Source organism: Sus scrofa, chromosome 18, assembly GCF_000003025.6.
Source record: "Sus scrofa isolate TJ Tabasco breed Duroc chromosome 18, Sscrofa11.1, whole genome shotgun sequence".
In the NCBI taxonomy this organism is placed as follows: domain Eukaryota; kingdom Metazoa; phylum Chordata; class Mammalia; order Artiodactyla; family Suidae; genus Sus; species Sus scrofa.
In genome coordinates, this window is record NC_010460.4 from 23,770,714 (window position 1) to 23,796,776 (window position 26,063).

Below are 26,063 nucleotides of genomic sequence, written 5' to 3' on the forward strand. Positions count from 1 at the left end.
ATGGATAACTAGTTTGGCCCAGTGTATTGTTTTACATTATTTCTGTATAACTGAAATACTTGACAAGGTTTTTCATATTGTTAAAAGGTCTTATATTAAATTCATGACAGTTCATACAAAATCTTGTGGCTATTTGATTTTAGAATAAAAAATTATAGTTGCATAATATCTTACTGAATCTTAGAGACCATCATCAAAGTTATTTTTATTATAACTCAGAAGTAGTAATTTAAATAATAATCACTAATTCTATACTGTATAAGCATTTTCAGAATATAAAAATGAAAATCTTATTTATTTTTAAATAACTTTTAAAATTTTTCTGTCATTTAATACCTGAGAGCACAAACAACTTGCAGCCTCTTAAGATCTTTTATTGAAATCACCTTGTTTTTTGATCGTAATAATTATCACAGTAAATTGCAAATACAGTAACTCTAAGTTTTCCAGTTTGACACTTATCTTTTGGCCACCTTATTCATTTGGGGCCACTTTTCTTCTTCATAGTTTTTGCATATTCATGATAGACAGTGTAGCAAAGCAAAAGCCCCATTTACTCAAAGCATTCTTCTGAAGAATTTTACCATCATTTTAAATTAGGTATCTGATTTACCTGTGTCTTTTTCACTGAAGTTTGTTCATTTATTCTTTCATAAATTCATTAAATATTATGTCAGCACTGGTCTCTACCTAGGATATTGAGATGTAGAGATATGGTTTCTTCCTTCGGAAATCTTAGAGTCTAGTGTGACAAAAGATATGTAAACAAGTACATGGTCATAATTGCTATTGTGAAAACACAGTGCCAGTTCCACTGAAACTAGTATGATGTTAATTTATCATAGTGAAAAATTACATTTCCAAATTCTGTGGACTTTTAATAAAAACACCTGGGACATAGCACCATTGTTTTTACATGCTCCCAGAATGCATCATGGTTAGTTAGTGTGCAGCTGATAGAAGGTCTTGAGGACCCTAGTTTTTCCCTTGACTCTCTTTTTCTCCACTGTTACCTTCACCTTATACTAAATAATGCTCAGGGTCTCTGAGCTCTCTGAATTTATAAGTTTATAAATATTCTTGATATTTATTAAATAGTCATACCACTGCCTTCTTACCTGTAAGAGGCGTGTGTATTAATTTGGTTGAAGTTTTTGGTTTGGTTTTTTTGTTTGTTTGTTTGGTTTTTTGCTTTTTAGGGCCACACCTGCAGCATGTGGAAGTTCCCAGGCTAGGGACTGAATCAGAGCTGCAGCCACTGGCCTGCGCCACAGCCATACCAACGCAGGATCCGAGCTGTGTCTGCAACCTATACTGCAGCTCACAGCAACACCAGATCCTTAACCCAGTAAGTGGGGCCAGGGATCGAATCCTCATCTTTATGGACACTAGTCGTGTTCATTAACACTGACAACAGGAACTCCCTGAGTTCGTTTTTTAAACTTTATTATTATTGCTTTTTATTCTAGCTTCTTTTAGGCAAGGTCTTTCCTCAGTTGAATTACTTAAAAGAAAATATACAAGGTATTAAAAAATATGTTTTGGGAAATTACTATAAAGATTCTCATATTCAAGAATCCAACTCCCAGTGCAGAACCTAAAGATCTAAATATACCCAAGAATGATCTTAGAGAAGATAAATTTTTTAGAGTGGAAGTAAAAAGACAGATTAATGCTTTATTAAGGAAATTTTTTCTAGGCAGAACATGTAATATGTTCAGAAGCGTTAAAAAAAATTAGGGAGAAGTTTATGAAGTTGTCTTGAAAAAATATTTTGTAAAACCTGAAACCAAGTAATAGACTTGTGATTTCCAGTGTATCTTTTTGTTGTCTGTCTGTGCAGTCTTTTGAAGTCCATTAATTTATAATAATCTGCTCTGTAGGTCCACCACAATGGAGTGGTATGTATGTGGAATGTTATTTGACCCAGTGTTCTAAATTATGCATGTATTTATTGTCCAAGAAACTAGTGTTCATTTGTATTGCCTCCAAATCTAACATCCAGTAAGGGTTTCTGCCCTCCATTCAAACTAATGTTTGGGGCATGTAGATGCTAAAGTAAAAAGGAAATTCCTGTATGAGTCAGATCTCATGTTTTATCTGTAGTTTAGATAGTTGTTTTGAAATTCTGTGGATTTTTATAAAATCTCTTACAGCACCACTGTTCTTTTTATTATTACTTATTATACTTATTTTTAGTGATTGCTTTTTATACCTGGCATTATTCCAATAACCTATGTAAAATATACTTACACTTTTATATTAATTTGCACAATGGGGAGGACTGACCAAAACCATGTAAGTAGTTCTATAAATGACTTCTCAGGGAATTGTCAATATTCCCATAAATTTAAATTTGTGTTGAATAATATTTATCTGGTTTGCTTGATCTTGTGCATGAGAACAGTTCTTCAGTGTTTCCTGAATTCTATAGTAGTACATTTCATTTAAATATTAGTTATATTCATGATTTCTGCTTTATAATTCCCTTAAATATCAAATATCTAGAGTTATCTACCAATTACTCTTAATTTGATCTGAAGTAATACTAAATTATCTTTAAGTATATCAGCTTTTCTTTGTTTCGTACTATCAAGACAAGTTTTGTTCTGCACACCTCAGTCTTTCTTCCCTTCTAAAGAACTAAGCTTTGATGGTAAAAACAGTTTTATTTGTTGTAACTTTGGTGTCATACTTTTTACTTTATTTCTTTTTTAAAATACCTATGAAAAATTCTTGTCATTCTGATTCCAGTGTTTCTGGCGACTCTTAGAGTTTTGAAAATCTATAGGCCATCAGGCTTTTTCATAGTAGTTTATGGTGTCTGCTCAGCAGGCATTTTTGTGCATGTAAACCCGACTAATATTGTGCCATCTCTCCTCTCTTCTCCTATTTTAATTCTTACACATTTTTTATCTATAGTTATGGCATGTCTTTTGCATACTTTCCTTTTTATGTAGGTATGATATAGGCCATAAAAATATAAAATTGGTAAAATATGTTTTCTTCACCAAAATATGGTCACTTCCTCAGTAATAGAAATGCCTCTTAGGTAATAGAAATGCTGAACTTTTACTGTAGCTAAACTGGATGCAGCTGATAATTTATTCGCTATAAATAAAGGCTCTCCCTTTCCCTGAACAAAAATTTAGTGTCTCTGAATGAGTATTAGCTGAATCCCAAATTATTGTAATAAATGTACTTATTGCAAGTTCAAAAGAACTTTAATACTTTCTACTGAAGAAGTACATCATTGTACATAGAAAAGATTTTGGTTCCAGAGTCCTTGATGAACCACAGGAAATGACTAATACCTTTTGTAGTAGAATAGATTGGGTCCTTTTCCTCTTGATTAACAAGCAACAAAGTAATAAAAATGCCAGTCTCGACAAATACTGTTTATTGAAATGTAGATCTTAAATCGATTTTTTTTGGTGTTTTTTTTGTTTGTTTTTGTCTTTTTGCCTTTTCTAGGGCCATTCCCACGGCATATGGAGGTTCCCAGGCTAGGGGTCTAATGGGAGCTGTAGCCGCCGGCCTATGCCAGAGCCATAGCAATGCGGGATCCGAGCCATGTCTGCGACCCATACCACAGCTCATGGCAATGCCGGACCTTTAACCCACTGAGCAAGGCCAGGGATGAAACCCTCAACCTCATGGTTCCCAGTTGGATTCGTTAATCACTGAGCCACGATGGGAACTCCTTAAATTGATTAAAAATGAAGTTCTTGTATCTGCTGAAAGAATTTGATGTACTGTCTTATTCAGAGAGTACACATATTATACATATGTCATATCCTCTTGGTTTTACCCTATTATTACAAAATGTGTTTGAAAAGGACTTTGCTTTTAGCAACTTTAAGTTTTCTTGCTTTGGATTTGGTGAGAAAATTGAGTGAACCTTAGCTCCAACACCCAGACCTCCAATATGCCTTGAGTGTAAATATTAGGAGCTTCCTTCAGTAATGGTCTGATCCAGGTAGGATGACACTCCTGTTTGCAGCTATGTATTATTTCCAGTTTTAAAAGTTTGTATGCCAGGAGACAATACCCTTATGAGTATTGGCCCTTCTGCATATTATGTCTAAATGTTTATAACTATATTTGATAGCATATTTTTATGGCATATTTCCCATGATTGTCCCAGATGAAATCAAAAGATACTGTTTGATTTACTTTGAACTGAGGGCTGTTTTTTTCCTCTTTGGTATCATTGCATCATTGAGCATCTAAGCCTATTGTTACTTGAAATCAAGGTGGGTATTTGTATTTGTATAGACTGTAGAAAATTCATCAATAATATTACAGTTTCTCAGAAAATACAAATAGCTGTTATGGATTTTAGGATTTCTTTATTCCTAAAAATAGTTAATTTTTCTATTCACTCTTTAAATGAGTGGAGAAATAATGATGTTCATTATTATACAAGTTTGTGAATCCTCTTGGCAAAATCATGCCTCTAAAAACATAGAAAATTTGTACTTTGGATTTGTTCTCCTACTTTTATCTTACATTTTCACCTAAGTAGAATAAGAATGTATATATCAGAGTAATGTTAATATTTTATTAATAACTTTAATTTTGCAGTACTTAGAAATCTCAGTTGATTTGTTAATGTCTCCTAAGTAAGTAGTTAGCCTTAATGCCTTCAGCTGGGCCTTAATGCCATCACTAGAATTGCTGACCATCTTTTATTAATATCGTACAATGTTTATTATATATTATGTATTTATTACATATATATTATATGTTGTTATATATTCTATACATACAGAAAATATAGGACATAAATTATGCAAGTTAGGTTACAAAGGCTTATTTTTTAAAAGAAAAAGTATTTGGGTTTAACTCACATTAAGTGGAATAAATTCCAATAAACTATGCTGCATTAGCTGTTTAATTCTGAATAGAAATTAATTTTATAAAACAAATATACTTGATTCTTTAAAGAGAGAAGATTCCATTAATTTTTATTAAAATGTAAAATAACAGTTATTGATCAAAATGTTTAATTTCATTGTTATATTTTTGTTATTATTATATAAAAATTTCTTTGTTCCCTTACCTTGAGAAGTAATGCTGATTACTAAAAACTCACTTGTACTATTTTAGCTATTATTTTTTTTCAAGAAAGACCAGGAAGGTGTTCTTTAGGCTGAGTATTCCCAAATAGAGTTGTGAGATATCATCAGTGCTCACATATCTTTGTAAAATAAATACAAAGATGAAGCCTTTTTTCTCATACTGGTTTTTTGTTTTTTTTTTTTTTAAATACATGTTGAAGTGAGTTGCTTTTTCAGTATGATGTTTGTGGGGGAAAAAAGCATGGTTTCTTTTTTTCTGTTTTTATTTCAGCACCGCCACCTCCACCACCATCAAGGGGAGGGCCGCCTCCTCCTCCCCCCCCTCCACATAGCTCAGGCCCTCCTCCCCCTCCTGCCAGGGGAAGAGGGGCTCCTCCTCCGCCACCTTCAAGAGCTCCCACAGCTGCCCCGCCACCGCCGCCTCCGTCCAGGCCAGGCGTAGGAGTCCCTCCACCTCCGCCAAATAGGATGTACCCTCCTCCACCTCCAGCCCTTCCCTCTTCAGCACCGTCAGGGCCTCCACCACCACCTCCACCTCTGTCGGTGGCCGGGTCAGCGGCACCACCCCCACCTCCTCCACCTCCACCTCCACCGGGGCCACCACCTCCCCCCGGCCTCCCTTCTGATGGTGACCATCAAGTTCCAACTCCTGCTGGAAGCAAAGCAGCTCTTTTAGATCAAATTAGAGAGGGTGCTCAGCTTAAAAAAGTGGAACAGAACAGTCGACCGGTGTCCTGCTCTGGAAGGGATGCACTTTTAGACCAGATACGACAGGGTATTCAGCTGAAATCTGTAAGTAATCTGTTCTTTTCAGTTTAGATTACCTGTCATGATGGAATTTTAATGTAATTTTAAGACCTCTTTGAAAAGGGGTTGGGTTTTTTTGGTTGCTATTCTTTTGTTTTTTTACTTTTTCTCGTGGTATTTGTTTTTTTGACCCTGTGAATTTCTGATATTCATAAAATGCACAAATTTATACCTATACAGTATCACCCCAGAAAGTTCCCTCATGCCTGTCTCTTCCCAAAAGAATCACTGATTCTGATTTCTATCACCATAAGTTTAGTTTGCCTATTTTAGAACTTCATATTAAAAAATGTTGCTCTGTGTTTGCAGTTCATCGTTCTAGACTTTTAAATAAAACTTAAAGAAAAATCTTTATTAAACTGTACAGAAGTAAACTTAGCCCTGTTGAATCCAATTATAATCATTTTTGTAAATTCATTCCATTAACTTCTGAAAACTAAACCATATTTTAAAGTTTACATGTTCTGAAATTTAGATTCGTGGAGAATCAGACTCCACAAAAAACTGAAAGAGTTGTAATAAGGGTTTCTGTAGTGATGGCAGATAATTTTGGGTTCTCCGAATTGGATGAGGTGATCATTTAATCTTCTGGAGCAAAGGTTGGCAAACTTTTTTCTTTAAAGGACCACATAGTAAACATTTTAAGCTTGCAGGCTGTATGGTCTCTGTTAAAACTACTTAACTCAGCCTAGTACCACAAAAGTAGCAGCTATAGACATACGTACCGTGAGAGAAGCCATAGACAGCACATAAATGGGCATGATTGCGTTGTATAAAGCTTTATTTATGGACATTGAAATTTGAATTTCATATAATTTGCACATATCACAAATATTCGTCTTTTTATTTTCTTTCTACCATTTAAAAATGTAAAAATCATTCTTGGCTTTTAAAAAATTTTACAGAATCAGGGGTCAGGCTAGACTTGGTCCATGAGCAGTAATTTCCTGATCCCTGACCTAGAACCTAACCTGCCTAACAAAGACATGCTTCCTCTGGGTCTTTATGTGTAGTCTCTCTGTTCCAGGCAGAACATTTACTCTGCAGGGCTTCAGACAACTTATGGATGGTAAATTTTAACGTGTATTCAGGTTGATTCTTGGATCAGCCTGTGAACAGACACCTCTCCTCCCTCTTCCCATTTAGTTGAGACTAAAGATTTCTCAGGAGCAGTTAAAGAACTTTGAATAGTTGCTAGAGGGGAGAATTAGTGTCAAAATGACCACAGCCCAGGTAAATAGTAGATTTTAATGAGCTTTTACCAAAGAATCTATGCTGGGTCCTGTGTCACTATCATTCCCTCATCTCCAGTTCCTTACATGCCTTTCTGCTTCTCTTTTCTGTTTCCTCTCTTCTTCACAATCAACTCTTATTTTCTTCTCTCAGTTAGTGATTATAAGGTTCTATATTATTAATGAATTGAGTTCTGTCCTCTTTTCTTAATTTAAAAAGTTGGTGAGTTAAATTTCTCATTTACTCTCCCCTTCATCACTTCTTCCCATCCCAGTCCTCCCCCACACCTTACCCCTCCCCCTAAAACCTGTGAATTTATCTCTAAATTTCTTTTAGAGAGAAAAATGTTTTCCATTATGAATGTAGGCCATTTTTGTTTTAATCACTTTCTTTTTGATTATATTCAGAGTATTATCTTAGAGGGCTTAATCAGTGAATTATTAGTATGTTATAGATAGGATCTGAGTCTATAATTTTATTTCATTTTTTAAAAATAACCATTCTGCAGTTGAAATTTTTCTAGCAGTGTTTCTTGAAATAGTCTGTGTAAATCATCAATTTATTTGATGGTGAATACAACTAACATAAAACCATAGATTTACTTTAAAGAGCTGGCAGGAAGTACATATGTATTCACTTACATGTATTTTGAATCCCGTAGCCCTCAGGTAGCACTATGTCCAAGTAGGTGCTTCATACAACGTGTTTATGACAGGGTTGTACTCTGGCTGCTTTCTCTGCTTTGTATTTTCAGGTTTCTTAAAGGGTCTGTATTTCTTGCTGCTGTTAATACTTCTTTTGGAGCCTCATGCTAAAATTCAAAGCCCTGAAAATATTTGTTTTTCATTTTTAGCACTTCTGTATTACAGTAATAATACACAGGTTCTTAAAAATCTAAATACTAATGAATGAGTCTGTATCTTGTGAGGACCTATTTGGAGTATTTTTAAAAGAAAAAGATCTGTAAGTCCAAAAGACAGGTAGTATTAGGAGAGGAGTTGTAAACACCAAAATGAAAAGTTTGCCCTAATAAAGCAATTTCTCTTTAGGAAATGATTTAAAATTCCAAATACATACGGTTGACCCTTGAACAACACAGGGATTATGGACGCCAGCTTCTCCAGCAGTCAAATCTGTATAACTTTTGGCTCCCCCAGAACTTAACTATTAATATCCTACTGTTGACCATAAGCCTTATCAATAATATAAAGTCAATTTACACATATTTTATGTTATATGTATTCTGCACTGTATTCTTACAATCAAGTCAGCTAGAGAAAAGAAAATGTTAAGAAAATCATAAGGAAGAGAAAATACATTTATAGTACTGAAGTAAATTTATTGGTATTATAAGTTTACATCTGATTAGAAGATGAATCATCTGTTAGTACCTGCATCAATACTGTCTTATATAATACGAACATGTAGGTGTTATATGTAATCCTAACACTGGATGTCAAAAATGAAAAGAATGTGAAAAATTTGTATTTATTTACAGGTCTAATAATTCATGCATTGATAATGAAGAAGCATCTGTATGGTTGCTTTATGGTAGCCTAATATATTCCATATGATTGTTTCACAGTAGCTAGCCTATATACTAATGAATGAATGTTATAATTTATGGCTTATGTTATTACAGTCATAATACTATATTGGAAACATTGTTACTTTTTTTCAAAAACCACTTACCTGTGACAATACACTGATAGGTAATTTCTCCAATAAAGAGAGAAATGGGCATACTATGTGGTAAGGTAATTCTTTGAAAGCAGTTATAAAATAGAAAGAAAACTAACACATTATTTTTATATTAAATATCCCTCACTTGGAGTTCCCGTTGCGGCTCAGTGCTTAACGAATCTGACTAGGAACCATGAGGTTACAGGTTCGATCCCTGGCCTCGCTCAGTGGGTTAAGGATCCAGTGTTGCCATGAGCTGTGGTGTAGGTCGCAGATGCGGCTGGGATCTGACATTGCTGTGTAGGCCAGCGGCTACAGCTCTGATTCAACCCCTAGCCTGGGAACCTCCATATGCCATGGGCACAGCAAAAAAAAAAAAAAAAAAAAATTATATATATATATGTATATATCTCGCTTACTTTTTGTCTACGTAAGGGTAGGCAATCACTACAATACAAGTCTTACACACAGTGTTGTGCAGGATGAAGACTTACGTGCTGATGATGATGACACAAAAATGTTCCATAAGCTCTTGCTGTGTGGTTATTAGATTTTCACACAGACATACACAACACAAATTTATTAACTGTAGGCATGATGATTACTGTTCATTAAGTGGAAGTGAATCATCATCAAGGTCTTCATACTTGTTGAGTAGGCAGAAGAAGGGGAGGAAGCATTGTTCTTGCTGTGTCAGGAGGTAGAAGTGGAGGCAGAAGAAGCAGGCACGCTTGGTGTGACTTTATAGAACTATATCATAATATCAGCTAGTTAGCTTTAGTTTCAGTGCCTGTATCATAGAAGGGTCCATGTCGTAAAAAGATATCAAAAGTAGGCTCAAATAATCAGAACTCTTTTTTCTGGCAGATTGTCTCATGTCAGTATGTTTGCTGGCACTGTTTCTACATCATCATCATCATCTGGCACTGGTTTGGAAGCACTCGTCTTCATTAGATTATCTTCTGTGATTTTTTTCTGGTGTGATGTCTGTAAGCTCTTGAATTTCCCCAAAATCTCTATCTGAAAACCCTTTACCTAGGCCCCCACCTTTTTTTTGGTCACATCAGTGATCTCTTTCATAATTTCCTTGCTTTATTTGTTATAAACCCTTGAAATCGTATACAACATCTGGACACAGTTTTCTCCAGCAGGAATTTATTGTTTCAGGCTTGATGTCACTCACGGCTTTTTCTATAGCAATAATGACAGCTTCAGTGATGTAATCCTTTCAGACTTTGATGGTATTGTATTCTCTCTCTCAGGATTCTCTTCTGTAGTTGATGATTCTTTACATAGAGTACCATTGGTAAAGGGCCTTAAAAGTCTTTATGACCCCCTGATCTAGAGGCTGAGTGAATGATGTTGTGCTGGGGTGGGTGGGCAAGTTGACCACTTTGACACGTTCAGTGTTTGAAGTCATGAGGTTTTGGGCAGCCTGGGGCACTGTGCTATGTCAAAAGAGCTGTAAAAGGCAGTCCTTTTACTGGCAGGGCACTTACTGACTTCAGAGACAAAGCGTCTGTGGAACCAATTCAGAAAAAGGGTTCTCGTTGCCCAGGCCTTTTTGTTATATAACTAAAAGACTGGCAGCTGGAGTTTATCTTTTCCCTTTAAGGAGGAGGTTAGCCGCTTTATAGATAAGGGCAGTCCTGAACGTAAATTTGACAGCATTTCCACACAGCAGTGGAGTTAGCCTGTCCTTCCCTGACTTACCTCCTGGTGCTCACTTCCCTTCCTTACTAATAAATGTCCTTTGTGGCATTTTTCTTCTGGGACACTTTGATCAGCATTTAATGTCTATTCAGGAAGATATCCTTTCTCCTTAGTTATTTTCTTAATGGCATCTGGGAACTCTCATCTGCTGCCTCTTGGTCAACCGAAGCTGCTTCTGTTATCTCGACATTGTTAAAGCTAAACCTCTTTCTAAAATTATAAACCATCCTTTGCTGGCATTAAATTCTCCAGCCCTAGATCCTTCACCTTCTTTTGATTTAAGTTGTTGTGTAATAACTTCACTTTTTCTCAAATCGTTAGAATCTATAAGTATGCCTTTCTTATAGCAACTCTGCATCCACATGAAAGTTGCATTTCCAATACAAAATATAAAGTTATTTTACAAAAAGTGCAGGGTTTTTGCACCTGATGGTTTAGCTACAACAATGAATGCATGAATTTCTTTTTCTTCTTTTACAATGGTCTTTTCACTGGATTCATTTATCTTGAAATGGCAGGCAACTGAAGCTGCAGGCCTCAATCTACACTGTGTTATCATACAGTTTAACCTTTTCTTGTAATGTCATACCTGTTTTCCACTTCTTGGGAGCACTTCCAGCATCAGTAGTGGCACTTCATGTGGGTCCCATGCTTTTTATTTAAGGTTTTTGGTGTTGCACTAAACACAAAAAAATACGTAAGAACCGTGAGAAATTACTTTTTACTGTGACATGCAATTTACTGGAGAGACAGACTGCTCACACTAATAGCATCCCAGGGAGTTTTAAGCGGATTCTCACAACACTTGAGCTCACTGAAAGAGCAGCAGGAAGTGGCTTCAAAATTACTACAGTAGTACAGTATGCACTACAGTTCATCTTTGGCAGTTATAGTTTAAAACTGCATCTTTACGTTTGTTTACTTTTCTCTCAAGAGGGAATGGTGCCATGTATTGCCTCTGTTTCTGTTCATTAAGGTTTGATAAATTCTAACTTTTTATAATAGATTTGTGTATATTTTATAGTAGTAAGTGTTAAAATAGATCTGTATCTACATGTGTTTTATGTACTCATGATATATCTAATTTTTTCTTAATTTTTCCATATTTCTAGACATTGTGGTTCATCTGCAAGTTTTTTCAAATTGTAGCAAATCTTTAAAATTTTTTTCTAGTATATTTATTGACAAAAATCTGCATAGAAGTGGATCCACACAGTTCAAACTTGTGTTGTTCATGGGTCAACTGTGTGTGTGCGTGTGTGTGTGATTATTTCATACACCTGTGCTGTTTCATTTTTAATTATAACAATACTATACTTTTACATGGATGATGTAAGTCCAGGACAATATTAACAAAGTGAGTATTTTGTATAAACGACTGCTCATTTTAGTCAAAGTGCACATAGAGTAATACTTTATAAATCGTGTTTTTTTCCTGAATCTCTGCAACCTTCCTATATTCTATCTTTTAAAATGAGTGTTGGAGTCAGAGATTATTTTTTATAGAGATTAGATTTTAGGAGTTCCCGTCGTGGCTTAGCATCCAAGAACTGGATTAACGAACCTGACTGGCATCCATGAGGACGTGGGTTCCATTCCTGGCCTTGCTCCGTGGGTTAAGGATCCGGCATTGCCGTAGGTTGTGGTGTAGGTCACAAATGTGACTCAGATCCTGCATTGCTGTGGCTGTGGCCTAGGCCGTCAGCTTCAGCTCCAATTCGACCCCTAGACTGGGAACCTTCATATGCAGCAGGTGCAGCCCTAAAGAGACAAAAGACAAAAAAAAAAAAAAAGAAAGAAAGAAAGAAATTAGATTTTAATGAGACCCTTTGGTATTGATTTTTCCCCCCAAATAAGAGGGGGAATTTCTTGTGTTAGGGGTAGTTAGTTGCCTTGTAAAGCAGGTACATTTTGAAAGCTACACATCTGATCTTAAAGGGAAGTTACATGCTATGAGAAGGAAAGTTCATTTTGAATTGTAGTATATATATATTATCCATATTTATATTATGACTTTATATAAATAGAATATATAAACTTATAAAGTTTATAAAGCTGAGTTTTTCTAGGAGAAAGGAAGTCTCTTCAGTTGCTCTTATATGTCTTAAAATGTGCTTCTCACCTAACAACTCTAGGAATTTAAATATTGCCTTTGTTTTATAAAATAATGTCCCTTACTAATTTTGAAGTTTCTCATTAGCTAAGGCTTTGTGTAGTAGAGTGAACAGAAGTAACCCAGCTGTAAGGGCAAGTATTATAGGAAAAGGTTTGATTGTTATTCTAAATATGGGAATGTATTGATGGCTTATACGTAAAGGGAAAATATATCTTGAATAACCCAAGAAGGCAGCAGTTTTTTTCTTCTTAATTTAGTTAATCCTACTTTAGCTTGATTGTTTGCTTTTTTGTTTTCTTTTAAAATAATGAAGTAATTCTAATAAGATTTTTCTGGAGACAAAGATATTTTGCTAAGGATATATTACTAAATTTTGCAAACTTTCCAAGGTATCTGATGGCCAAGAATCTACACCGCCGACTCCTGCACCCACTTCAGGAATTGTAGGTGCATTAATGGAAGTGATGCAGAAAAGGAGCAAAGCCATTCATTCTTCAGGTATTGTTGCATGTATATATGTGTATTTAATAAATTTGAATATTTGAAGTTCTAGTTCTCCTTTTAGACTCAGTCTTTGCTAGATTTTTCCCTTTTAAGTAACTTAATGGTCTAGATTCTAGGGTGTGTTTTAAAAAATCGTTGCCACTGTGACTAGTCTATTTGAAGCTTAATGGATGTCAAGACAATACTGTCATAAAACCATAAATTGGAAGGACAGCTTTTGGCAAAATGACAGTTTTGTTTCCAAAACCAGAAATACTATAGAATACCTGGCAAACAACCTCTAAACAAGGCTTGGGATTCCTGAATCTCATTCCTTTGACATTCTTGTGACATAAGTAAGAAATAAAGGTTTCCCTGATTTGCGAGAATTGGGGCTAAGAAATGAGGTAATTTACACTTTCTGGGGTTTGCTAAAAAATCCTAAATATTTTTGTTTCCTCTTTCTGTTATTTCCTAGTATTATTTAAATAAACTAGTACCTGTTTGAGGTTATTAAGCTTATTCACACCACCATGTAAATGAATATTGCTTTTAAAAAAGAAAGAGGAGTTCCTATCATGCCTCAGTCGTCGACAAGCCCGACTAGTATCCATGAAGATGAGATTTCGATCTCTGACCTTGATCAGTGGGTTAAGGATCCAGCAATGCCATGAGCTGTAGTGTAGGTTTTAGATGGCAGCTGGGATCTGGCATTGCTGTGGCTGTGGTGTAGGCTGGCAGCTACAGTGCCAATTCAACCCTGAGCCTGGGAACATCCATGTGCTGCAGGTGTCCCTCCCCCCAAAAAAAATCAAAATTAAAAGAAAGAATATGCATTTTGCTGATGTAACACTTGAGGTTTACTGAAGAGCATAATGTACTAGAACCATATCTTTGTTCTTAGTAAATCTATTATTTATTCTCTGTGGGCCTCAATTTTCCAACTTGTTACGTGGAGAGAATTCATAAATCAATGCTTGTGCAAAGATTAAATAATATGTAACTAATCATCAGATTGCCTAGGACATAGTAGATCATTAATAAATATTATTTTCCTTCTCTTTATTTCTCTTTAAGGATGTGGATATCTAAGATCCTTTAGCAGTATTTTCTCTCCTTAAATAGGCATTTTTATTCCCATACTCTGTTACAAAGATAGAATAGTCCAATTCAGTCCACAAATATTTATTGTGGAATAATAATAAAATTTTTTAAAAAGTTCCTGCTTTCATGGAGCATGCATTCTAGTGAGAGAGAGACAGTAGATAAAACAAATTAGAAAAATATGTATTAAAGTTGTGGGCTAACAACAAAAATTAAGCAGAAAAGGGGGGTATAAGGACTAACAGGCTGTGAAAGTTATTTTGAAATAGGATAATGAAGCCTACATAAAGTGTCTTTTGAGAAAAGACCAAAAGGAGTTCAGGGAGTGGTTTCATGTAGAAAATGGGAAAGTATGTGCATTTAGGTGGAAAGAACAGCTAGTAGAAAGTCCCTGAGGTCGAAGAACAATGCCAAGGTCAGTAGGGCTGGAGCAGGAGAGGAAGGAAGAGAGGAATAAGGATGTAGTATGAGAGGCTTTGGAGGCCATGCATGTGACAGGAAGCACATTCTTAGTAGAGAAGTGGCAGTGATCCAAGCTGAAGATGATGGAGGTTGAAGCAAGTTGGTAGAACCAGTGAGCAGTGGTTGGATACTAGTTTTGCTGATGGATTAGAAGTGAGGTTTGGAAAAAATAAAGAGGAGTGAAGGATGCCTCTCAACCTGAACAAATGAAAGAGTGAAATTTTCACTAACAGAGTGGAGAAAGATTTAGGAGGAGGAGGTTTGAAAGGAGAGATTAGGAATTTCATTCTGTATATATTAAGTTTGAGACACTTCTTAAAAATTTAAAAGTAGAAGTTGAGTAGGCATTTGGTTATGAGTCTAGAATGCAGGGGAGAAGTCTAAACTGATAGTATAAATTTGCCTATCATTGGTATATACATGGTATTTAAAGTTATGGAACTGGATAATGTCATCAAAGAAATGGGTCTAAATAGAAAAGAGAAGGTCTGATGAGTTGGGAGGACTGGAGAGTGTGGTATCTTAGAAGTCCGATGAAGAAGCGTTTGAAGGAGGATGGAGTGATCATCTGGCACTGATGGATGTGATGAGTCAGAGAATTGAGCTTAACTTTAGCAACAGTAGGTCTTTGGTGACCAGGAAAGAGCAGCGTCAGGGGTTCAAGAGAGAACAGGAGGGTAGAAAAGGAGATTGGGTATTGAGACTGCTTATTCTGTTTGCTTCACCACTTAGTACTGATGTGGTTCCCGCCTGTTACTGGAAGTATAACTGGAATTGGTAGCTAAACAATATGTCATTTATTTTTTTTTAATTTTACTTTAAAGACAGTCATTGAAGGGACCTTTGTTGGATTTGTGATATATGAGTCTAAACTTCAGAGAGACCAACTCAAATGTGATTTTACACATTAATACGTTGAAATTGGTTACATAGATAGTAAGGGACTAGAAGCCAAGTCTTAGTCCTGTTCTTTTTTTTTTTTTTTTTTTTGTTGTTGTTTTTTGTTGTTGTTGTTGTTGCTTTTTCTTGGGCCGCTCACGCGGCATATGGAGGTTCCCAGGCTAGGGGTCGAATCGGAGCTGTAGCCACCAGCCTACGCCAGAGCCACAGCAACGCGGGATCCGAGCCACGTCTGCAACCTACACCACAGCTCACGGCAACGCCGGATCGTTAACCCACTGAGCAAGGGCAGGGACCGAACCCGCAACCTCATGGTTCCTAGTCGGATTCGTTAACCACTGCGCCACGACGGGAACTCCTCTTAGTCCTGTTCTAATCTTCCACTTAGACTACCATACTCTTTAGATGTATTTTATTGATACATTTTAAATCATTTTAATAACTGGATTCACCCAGGTTTGTATTTCAGAAGTTGAATAATTGGAGAAATCCCCTAAGAATTATAGAAGGTCATTTTATTTATACGTATGTTTGTTTGTCTTGATGCTTTTCGTCTAGATGAAGATGAGGATGAGGATGATGAAGAAGATTTTGAGGATGATGATGAATGGGAAGACTGATCTATATATTATATATATATTTTTAAGGTGAAACACTAAACACTACTTTCTGTCTATGGATTCTGTAAAATTATCATGTAAATGTTCTACCAATTTGCTGTATATTTTTGTTGCCTTTTTTGCTTTTTTTTATTAATCTGTGCAATACCTCATTTAATCTGTAAAGGTTTGTCATAATCCTCTGCAAAGCTACTCCCTGGTACTGTGTGCACGTTTACACCAGGTTGCTCACTTAATTTTGTGAATATTTTTCATTCCATCAACAAGGGAGTTTAAATATTATATGTGAGACTGACAAAAACCTTAATGTAATTTAGTTATAATGCCAGAAGGAAAACACTATTTTCATACCCTACTTTTTCTGTACCTAAATTTTCTTATTAAAATCTAGTATAGCACTACATTCTTTTTTAAGTGATACAAACCTTAGTTTATTTAGCCCCTTCATTTTGAACACATGCTACATGAATGTCGAAGCTGATACATTGCACAGTTCTCTAGACATCACTACACTGATGCAATTCAAATTTTAGCAATATGCTCTATGTAAAATCACTACAGAGATGCTAGTTGGGAAAATGAGTAACACACCTCTTACAGCAATATTGCCTGTTACTGTACAGAAGTGGTGTTTGGAGGCTGGAATCATAAGGAGCCCTTGCATACCTGTTCTTGACTGAGGTTATTTTTATGCTAGAGCAAATGTGGCAGGCTCTTTGGCAAAAATTTCAAAAATATTTTTGGTATTATTCTGAAACAAAAGTTAAGTTGTTGAAGTTTAGGAGATCTTAGGGATAATTTCATTCTACATGAACTGAAGGAGGTGATACATTATGATGACTTCAATATTTGGCTAAATATACTATAAAAATCAGAACATTATAAAAATATGTGGAATTTAGGTATTTTTATTTTACAGTGTGTAAGGACTGAGGTATTGAGCAATACCAACCATAAAAATCTCACCTAATTGGCAAAGGTATATACACTGTAATGCTGAAATTATTATGCTATTTTTTAAAATTTTGATAATTTCTCAAGGTTTTTGTCAAATGTCAGGTGAAGGGTTACATTTTTCTTAAAAGATTGGTGGTCCCAATGTCAAATTTATTGAAAACACAAAACTGAATGATAGGGTTTTGTTTTGTTTTTTTTTAAGAATAAAACTTTACAACCTGCACATTTGTTATGTATGCTAAATGATGTGTTAAAATTAGGGTTTCGGGTTTCCTTGCCTCTCTATAATACACTAGTCTGCCTAAAGATGGTTGTTTCATATTTATAGCATTAATTATCATACCTACCTACTTTAAACTTTAGGTAGAAAAATGATCTGATTTAAATACAGACACCTATTTTTCTCACATTGAGTCATACGCAGAATGTAGTTCCAAATGTATTTCATTATTATAGTCACAATATTCAACTAAAAATTAAGCTCTCTATAATTATACCGACCAAAATCTAGTATTGACATGATCTTGACAGGCTGGACCTGCAAGATGTGGCTTGAATTTTAACCAGTTATCACATAATCTTTAGTGATCATGCATCTAGTTATCATGAGAAATAATTTAAAAGGTTTTGTTGCTGAAAGCAGTAAGTGGTGCAGTAAAATAGTTAAGTTATTCAAAGAATGTTACCTTCCTTGCAGAAGTAATTTAAGTACATGGGAAAGAGTCTAGACTTTGTTTCTTGCAAAAACAGTACCCTCTGCTTCTGGAAACCTTTTTCTGCTTACTCTCATTTTTATTGTGGCTTGAGCTATGGTGAGTCTTGGTGTGGATGAGGCTGGACAATTACTAACCAATAAAATTAGGAATTTGTGCAAATGGTAAACAGAACATTATAATTATTTTAAATAATATTAAACATTTTTCTTTTCTTTTAGACATTATAAATTTTTTTTTTAAATATCTTTGAAATTTCTTTAAAGTAATGCCAATTTAAGATCTCTCTTAACTGTGGGGCAAGGGGTTCTAGGCTTTCCAGCTAATTTTGGTATGATAAAAGATTTTTTTCAGGAGCTGCTCTGAGCAGAAGTATCAGTTCTTTGAATTGGAAACACAATTTTAAATATGTATGATGGGTATAAAATTTGCCAATGACAATTGAGTTTATTTCTTCTTAAAAAAAAAAAAAAAAGACTTTTTGTTGTTGTTGTTGCACAAAGTCTCAGTTACTATTGGTTGAGACACAACAGCTGTGGAATTCAGTCCAGGCATGAAGGCTAAATCCTCTTTAGATGTAAAAGGTGCATGTTTCAGTCCTCCACCACCTTGCACTGTAGACAGCACTGTACCTGTGCGTCGTCTGAAAGCCTCCCGCGTATACTCCAGCTAAATTATTGTCTGATAGCCTTCGCATTTAACAAACTAGCATGAGGCTTTTTATATCTAAATGCTACATGATAGACAATTTCAGCTAGCCACATATTGTATGTATGAGATTCATAAAGACTTTCAATCATTCATTTCCATTTATCAACTGAAATTTTGTTTAGTATGTGAAATTTTTTTGAAATGTATAGTGAATAGGATGTTGCACTGGTGGCAATTCATCATGGAGCATAATAAAATTAATTTGACCCAAATAGTACAATGTATCTTTTATTCATTTATTGTTAAGAGACTAAAATGGGTAAAAAATATTTAAACTGTAGAGTGTAGTAACAGTACACAGCAGCAAATGATAAGGGCTGAGTTTTTAGCTGAATGCATGCTCTGAGAGTTGGAGTGTGCCATTAAGTAAACATGGTGAGGGAAAGAATGTTACACCCTGTTCTGCTGGGAAATATGACAGCTGCTCAGCTGTTTCCCTGGGAGTCATGGCAGTGCACTGCAGAGCATTCACACTGCAAGGTCAAACAGCAGCACTCGCACACCAGAAATGGTGTAGTGTCCTAAATCAGAATGATAGTAGGGTTTACTTGTAGTTTCAGTAAAAGTCAAATATAGCAAGCAGTTCGTGTGGGACTTAAACAGCTTTTAATAAATGGTATCAAAGATGGTGCTTTTAAACAGGAAACTCGGTATCTGATAAATAGAATCTTCTGTTCTACTTGACTGTGGCACAAGTGGGTGTCTGAAGATTAAACTAGTTATGGAATCCAGTGTGTAGGATGCTGCAAGATGCTGTCCAAGAGCTTTAGTCCAATTTAAACATTTCAAGACTAACATGTCCTGTTAAAAAATTGGTTTCTGTTGTACAAGTATGAACACTTAAGAATGTATTAGCTACACTTTTAAAATTTTAGAGAAAAGTGTCTCAGAATTGCTTTTGTCACATTATATTTATCTAATCAATGAAGAAATTCCTGAAATAACCTACTCTGCTTTAGGAATGGAGTTCTTAAAGGACAACTATAGAGATGAGACCTATTTATAGTACAATAGAAAGTTCTTCATGGAAAAGTTGAGAAATTTTATGTTGCATACATCTTAATAGCAATGTCACTTCATATCTCAAAACATAGCATACTCTTTGTAATCTCTTGGTCTTTTTTTCATGGATTTTTTTCTTTAACTTTGCTTTTTAGTGAAGCCTCTAGAAAAAGGTATAATAACTTGACTTATATATATGATGGGGAACTTACTTTGCAGTTAATGCTAAGACCTCCTCTCCTTCTATATGTGATATATGATAATCTCCTTTGCCATGAAGGAACCCATTGAAAATTTTGGCTTTATAACAAAACATATCTAGATAAATCAACCATAGCTTTAAAAAAATTTGTAATATATACACAAGGGTCATTCTAACTATTGATAAACATACAATATGAAGTTTTATGTAAATTAGTGTAAATCTCAACTGGTCATGTGTATCACCATAATCAGGATATGAAAAACAGTTATTTTGAGTAAAATATAGCAGTTTATAGGTGGGTTTTTTTTAACAACCACAAAGATTTTTTATACTTAGTAAGGATTTTAAAAAATTTTTTTTGTTGAAGAAGAAGATCAGTTTTAACAGAATCGAATTGCATTGCAGAACTTGAAGTTCCAAATGTCATATTGGCATTTTCTGTCTTGAATTGGTTGGCATGTCTTGACCAAAATTCAGTTTTATCTCACTTACTTACTGCTAGATGTGTGAGGATTTTCATCAAGACCTAAAGTCTTAAGAATTTTTAAATATTTTTAATTTTTTAAAAATATTATTTTTAAAATAATAAATTTTTAAATATATCTTATTTAAACAACTTTTTTTGAAAAATATGTATGGGCATTAAAATATAACAGTGGGGTAATAAGATAGATTCCCCCCCTTGTTACATCTAAAATATTTATTTCACAACTGAAAGACAGTCATAGACCATCAAGTTATATTAAGCCTACTCATTTCCCGGGTAAGAGGGTATCCAGAGTGGCTAAGGGGCTTGCCTGAGAGGCCCGTTAGAAAGAGCTTGTAATTAGAAGCCAGGTCTGACTACTAGGTCAGTTGCTCTTTTCCATAAACCATAGTACTGTTTTATCCTTGCCTTATTTTTCTTAAGTTGTGGGTAAATCACAGGTTTACTTTATTTCTGACAGATTTATGGCTACAAATTTCACCCTTTCTCACATGTCAGCTGGGTGTTGATAGAAGCCACCAGCATCCTGTTTCCATCTCTGCCTGGGAAAGCTGGCTTGCTTTGAGGAGCCAGTCTCTGACTCTGAAGCATGTGATAGTATTTTGGCTCAACGATGGTAGTCACCCTACATTGTCCAAGCATTCAGTCATTGCAGGACACTCCTGTCATTTCAGACTGAGTTGAAATGAAATTGAGCTTTTCATTCTACATCCAAATTATTTTCATTGGTTTCTTATGGAAATAAATAGGCACTGCCTTTTTAAAAACATGAGTATTTTGCAAACCCTTACAATAAGCCCGATGGAAAATTACTTTGAGAATGTATTAATCTTTCTGTGTAATTTTCAGTCAACAGCTGTACTGTCCATTTAAAGACCAGGAGTTCTTCCAAATTGCATAAGGACAAACAACACTTTAAATCCAACTTCCTGGTTTTCTTATTAGTGAGACAGGGAAGATTTTAATTTGCATGTATGTACTTCACCATTATTGAAAAAGAGGCAGGAAAATAAAGCTTAGATTTAGTATTTGTGGTATTGAGAGAAACAAGTGAAAGGAAAGGGTATTATGTCCAGTTGATGGTAGGGAAACAAAGCTGTTCGTAGTGTCTCAATTCTGTAATTGTCTATTGAGATGTCTCTGGTCCTTCAATCAGCTTCTGAACCTAAAAGAAACAACCTTTCCTTTTCTCTTTTCTTTTTTTTAAAGCTATGGTAGAAGTCTAAAGAGGCAGAGAAAGGAGAATTTGTGGCTACAGGCGGGTTTTTGTTTTAGGATTGGGACTTAGGAGAACACGTGGCAAGTGAAGTGTATTTGAATTTCTGTTTTAATAACTTGTTGGGGAGAAGCTGATAAAATAGAAATCTTTGGGATTTGTTTCCTGAGCAAGGAGGGAAATGTAGAAGGGCCAGTTTCTTAGTTGTATATTCAGCTGAAGCGCAATCTATACTAGTGCATTCAAATGAAAATTTTAATTTTTTTTTCTTTTTTTTAAAGATTTTTCTGAACTTTGCCATGGTTATTTGCTGAAAGGTGTGATGTAGTTAACATTAATAGTGGAGTTGCCATCGTGGCACAGCGGAAACAAATCTGACTAGCATCCAGTGAGGACGCAGGTTGGATCCTTGGCCTTCCTCAGCGGGTTAAGGATCCTGCATTGGCATGAGCTGTCGTGTAGGTCGCAGATGCAGCTCGGATCTGGCGTTGCTGTGGCTGTGGCAAAGGCCAGTGGCTACAGCTCCGATTAGAGCCCTAGCCTGGGAACCTCCATATGCCACGGGTGCGGCCCTAAAAAGAAAAAAAAGAAACTTGTCAATTGATATTGGGGTTTGGGGAGCATAGAGAAATCTCTATGGACTTCTTGGAGGTAATATCAAGAACACTTTCAAATATTGGCCCTGCTCTGGAGAAGCAGTGCATTAGCAGCCCATACATGTATTTTTTCTAATAAACACCTCCCCGGAGGGCACGATCAACACCTGCCTCCTTAGCTTGCAATTCCCAGTGTAGACTGCTCTCAGACTTCCTCAGGGAAGCACCCCCCGGCCCTGTCTCCTTTCTGCAGAGGATACTGCAATGCAGGCTCCCAGCTAGTTTCAGTCCAGGCTATTTTTTGATGATATGATGACGCCATTTAAAGGGACTTCCAGAAGCCCCAAGGCTGTGCTTTACTCCACTCCCAGACCTTTTATCACCAAGATGTTTTTCCTTTGAGAAAAGTCATGTTTACAAGGACCCATCATAATACTAACCACTGTTTTTCAGAACACTTATTAAACGTTGGGCACTGCATGAAATGTTTTACATGAGGAAGTTATTATCCCAGTTTTTCAGCCAAGACAAATGAAAGAGGTTAAATAATTTGCACAAAGCTAAATAGCAAATGGCAGAGCATCAGACTTAGGTCTGTCTTAATACAACTGATGTACCCTGGACCACCACCATCCCCTGCCTCTCAGGTGCGTCAAGACACCAGTAATGATCTGGGTAAAAATTTTAAATGTTACTCCAGTATCTTAGCTTCAAATGTAGAAGTCTTGGGATTGTTCTGCTTTTGTACATGCAAAGATCCGAAAGGACAGGTCATTCTCTGTTTAAAAAAAAAAACACCAGAAAGGAGAATATGTTGTATCATCCAGCAAAACCAGCAGCAGCCATTAAAGCAAGCCAAGTTTTAAGATTAATGCAGCCTCAGATTTTTCAGTATTCACTGAATAGAATATCTTTCATAATTTGTTTTTTGGGTTTTTTTTTTGGTTTTTTTTTTTTGGTTTTTTTTTTTGCTCAACCTCAATCCTCATTCCTCCTTCCATCACTATTAAAATATTTTTCCATTTAAATATTAGATTCGGTAATTGGCAGGTTTGAGTAATCCCAAGTGCTTAATGAATGATTACACAAGAATTTATTTGGAATTACCTCAGAATCCTCCCTCTGAATTTCAAGTAATCTCTGTCAGTGTGTCTTCTTTCCTTAAGCATTTTCCATTTAGTTCATGTTTTTAATCATCCCAATAGTGACTTTTGATTTATAAATATTGTATGTGCAGAAGTTGGATTGTTCTTTTTTTTTTTTTGCTTCTATTAAAAATAATTTGCGTTTCTTCAAAATACAAATTTTATTAATGACAGCTTCTGGAGTAAAAGCATAGTTAACCATCCCAACAAGTTCTGACAGGTCAAGATTCTTGTTAAACTCCCCGTGAGTGTCTCTGAGAAGGTTCACCAAAAATTCTTGCCAGCATTAAGAGAAAAATAAATAAGCGCATTGGTGAGTATTATCTTGCTCCTCCTGAGTGTGGTATTTTCAGCTTCCTGCTGGCCTCTTGCATAGTCTGTACTTCCCGATTGGCAACATATTGATAAAGCAAGAGCGCCAGATTAAAGTATAACTTCCAGACAGACATTCGCAAATACATATAAAAAAATATATTTTCCCTCTGCCTCTTCATTTAGAAGTCCGAGAGAGAGAGCGCGCATGCTTAATTTTCCCAAATTTGCTTCAGTGTAAAGAGTTCCTCTGAGATGACATTTGTTGGATTATTGGTTCACGTGAATATGAGGTACTGTCACTCCCCAGTCCCAGCTTGGAGGGGAATTAATGCATGAGAAATTCAGAGAGGGCAGCTCTCGGATTGTAAGCTGAGACTGACTTTAGAACATTTGTTTTTGTGTTTATGTAACAATGATTACTCAGATGGATCAGCTGAGATGTCATTCCGGAAGAGAGAGAATTTAGCAGTTGGTGCTAGTGACAGTATTTTTTAAGAATTTACTTTATTGAGGTATTGTTGATTTACAATGTTGTGTTAATTTCTGCTGTACAGCAAAGTGATTCAGTTATACACATATATGTATTATTTTTCATAGTCTTTTCCATTATAGTTTACCACAGGATGTTGAATATAGTTCCCTGTGCTGTACAGTAAGACCTTATTGCTTATTCATCTTGTATATACTAGTTTGCATTGTGACAACAGTATTCTGATCAGAGGAGATTGCTAGACTCTTCAGATATATGCCTCCTTTTTAAAACTTCTAAATGTATCACCCAACAGAAGTGGTGTTCTGAGAAGCTGTTGAACTTGTAATAAAGACTGTGTGGCTAATTATACAAGGTTTCAGTCTGGAATGAGGGATTCGTTGTCTGAGACGGTACAGAATAGCCAATACACAAACATATATCAAAGTGAAAACTTTTCCTCTAGGGTGAAAATTTAGCTAGTGAATTCAAGATTTAGGGTGTAAGGATTTTTCCATTTGACCTCAGGATGTTTTTTTGGAAAACAGGACTTCCATTTACTGGATGTCAGTCCTTGGCTTACCCAAACGCTCTGCCAATCGTGGCCTGAACGGCCACTCATGACAGCGTCCTGCCCACAGCCCCCAGATCACACAGGGAGAAGGGATGGAGTGAGGCTTCGAGGGAGGAGGGCCAGCGAGAGTGGACGCAGGTATTCTTAGACCTCTGAGCTGCCATGTGCACAAAGAGAATGCCTACCATCAGCTGCTCCTTAGCGATAGGCTCCTTGGAGCCCCTTAGCCCTCACACGTAGGTCCTGCCCTGTCCTCAACCCTGGGACCAGTCTTGCCGCCAGACTCTCCTTTCTCAACCATGTTCCTTTCTGATCGTGTATCGCTCTTCAGCCACCCTGGGAGGAATGACCAGTACTGTCCTGTGCTCTCTTCATTGTTGGTGAGCAGCTGATTAGCTTCATCTGTTCAAAGATATGTTTCAAGTGCTTGTTCTTTATTAGGACTAAAGATAACATGAAGTCCCTGATCTCCAGTATATAGAATCCAGCAGGAGAGTAGGAAGACATGAACATCAAGAGTCTATCGTGCAAGGCGGGATGTATCGTGAGACTGTGGAGTACAGACTAACAGGAGCAGATGTGGAGGAAGAAGATGAGTTAAGCCTTAAATATATTGTGTCTGAGGTGCCTTTTCATTTGAATGTGTGGGTCTAGAGTCATGGGGGTGGTATTTGTGTGGGAAGTAAGGATTTGGGGATCATCTGGTACCAGTGGAATTTAAAGATAGGAGTTTGGATGAAAAAAATCGGGGGTGGTGAGTCAGCCATCTAACCCTCTGTTATTGTTGTAACATCTCATGTTTGACTTGACATTGTTTGTGTGGCAGTATTGTCTACCTCACTTTCATGTCCCAGATTTTCCTGCAATGTTGAGCCTGTGGAAATCAAGAAAGAGGGCTGATTGCCACAGGTCAGTCGCCACATTAGGTCACCGGAGTTTGTGATTAGACCATTAAACAATAGGTTTGCAGGATACGTGTTTGGCGCGTGGAGCCAGAGACAAAGAGCATATGTGCTTTCCTAGTCTCTGCTCCAGCTCTTCTGACCTCCTCACACCTGCGCAGCCTCCACAGTCCATCTGCATGACTTTATTCCTAGGTCACTGCCATGGTCTCCCAAATGGTCTTCCCGCCGCCAGCCCAAGCCTCCCTGAGTCCATCGTTCTCTCAGTTATACAAGCCATGTTTTTGAAGAGCTGGGTAAACATCACGTCACTCCTCCTCTTGAAAGCCTTTGATGCTCACCAGGACCTTCATAATGTCTGCATTCCTCAGCTTACACGAAGTCGTTCAGGATGGACTATCTGACTCTCCACCCATTCCAGCTTTTTTTTTTTTTTTTTTTGGTCTTGGGCTGCTCTCGAGGCATATGAAGATTTCCAGGCTAGGGGTCCAATCGGAGCTGTAGCTGCCAGGCCTACGCCAGAGCCACAGCAACGCGGGATCCGAGCCGCGTCTGCGACCCACACC

General features: G+C 36.4%; 1 protein-coding gene across 2 annotated transcripts in view; it reads left to right on the top strand.

The window, feature by feature from the left end:
* The window catches only part of WASL (Wiskott-Aldrich syndrome like), a 67,329-nt gene extending 48,526 nt beyond the window's left edge, over positions 1-18,803 (top strand). The window contains exons 9-12 of one of the 2 annotated variants that reach the window (XM_021079051.1): positions 1,884-1,901; positions 5,356-5,876; positions 13,026-13,134; positions 16,144-18,803. In XM_021079051.1, the coding sequence (XP_020934710.1) occupies positions 1,884-1,901; positions 5,356-5,876; positions 13,026-13,134; positions 16,144-16,205 (710 nt within the window). In that variant the 3' untranslated portion in view covers positions 16,206-18,803. The remainder of the gene's footprint in view (positions 1-1,883; positions 1,902-5,355; positions 5,877-13,025; positions 13,135-16,143) is intronic. The other variant, XM_003134725.5, reaches the window with a different exon arrangement.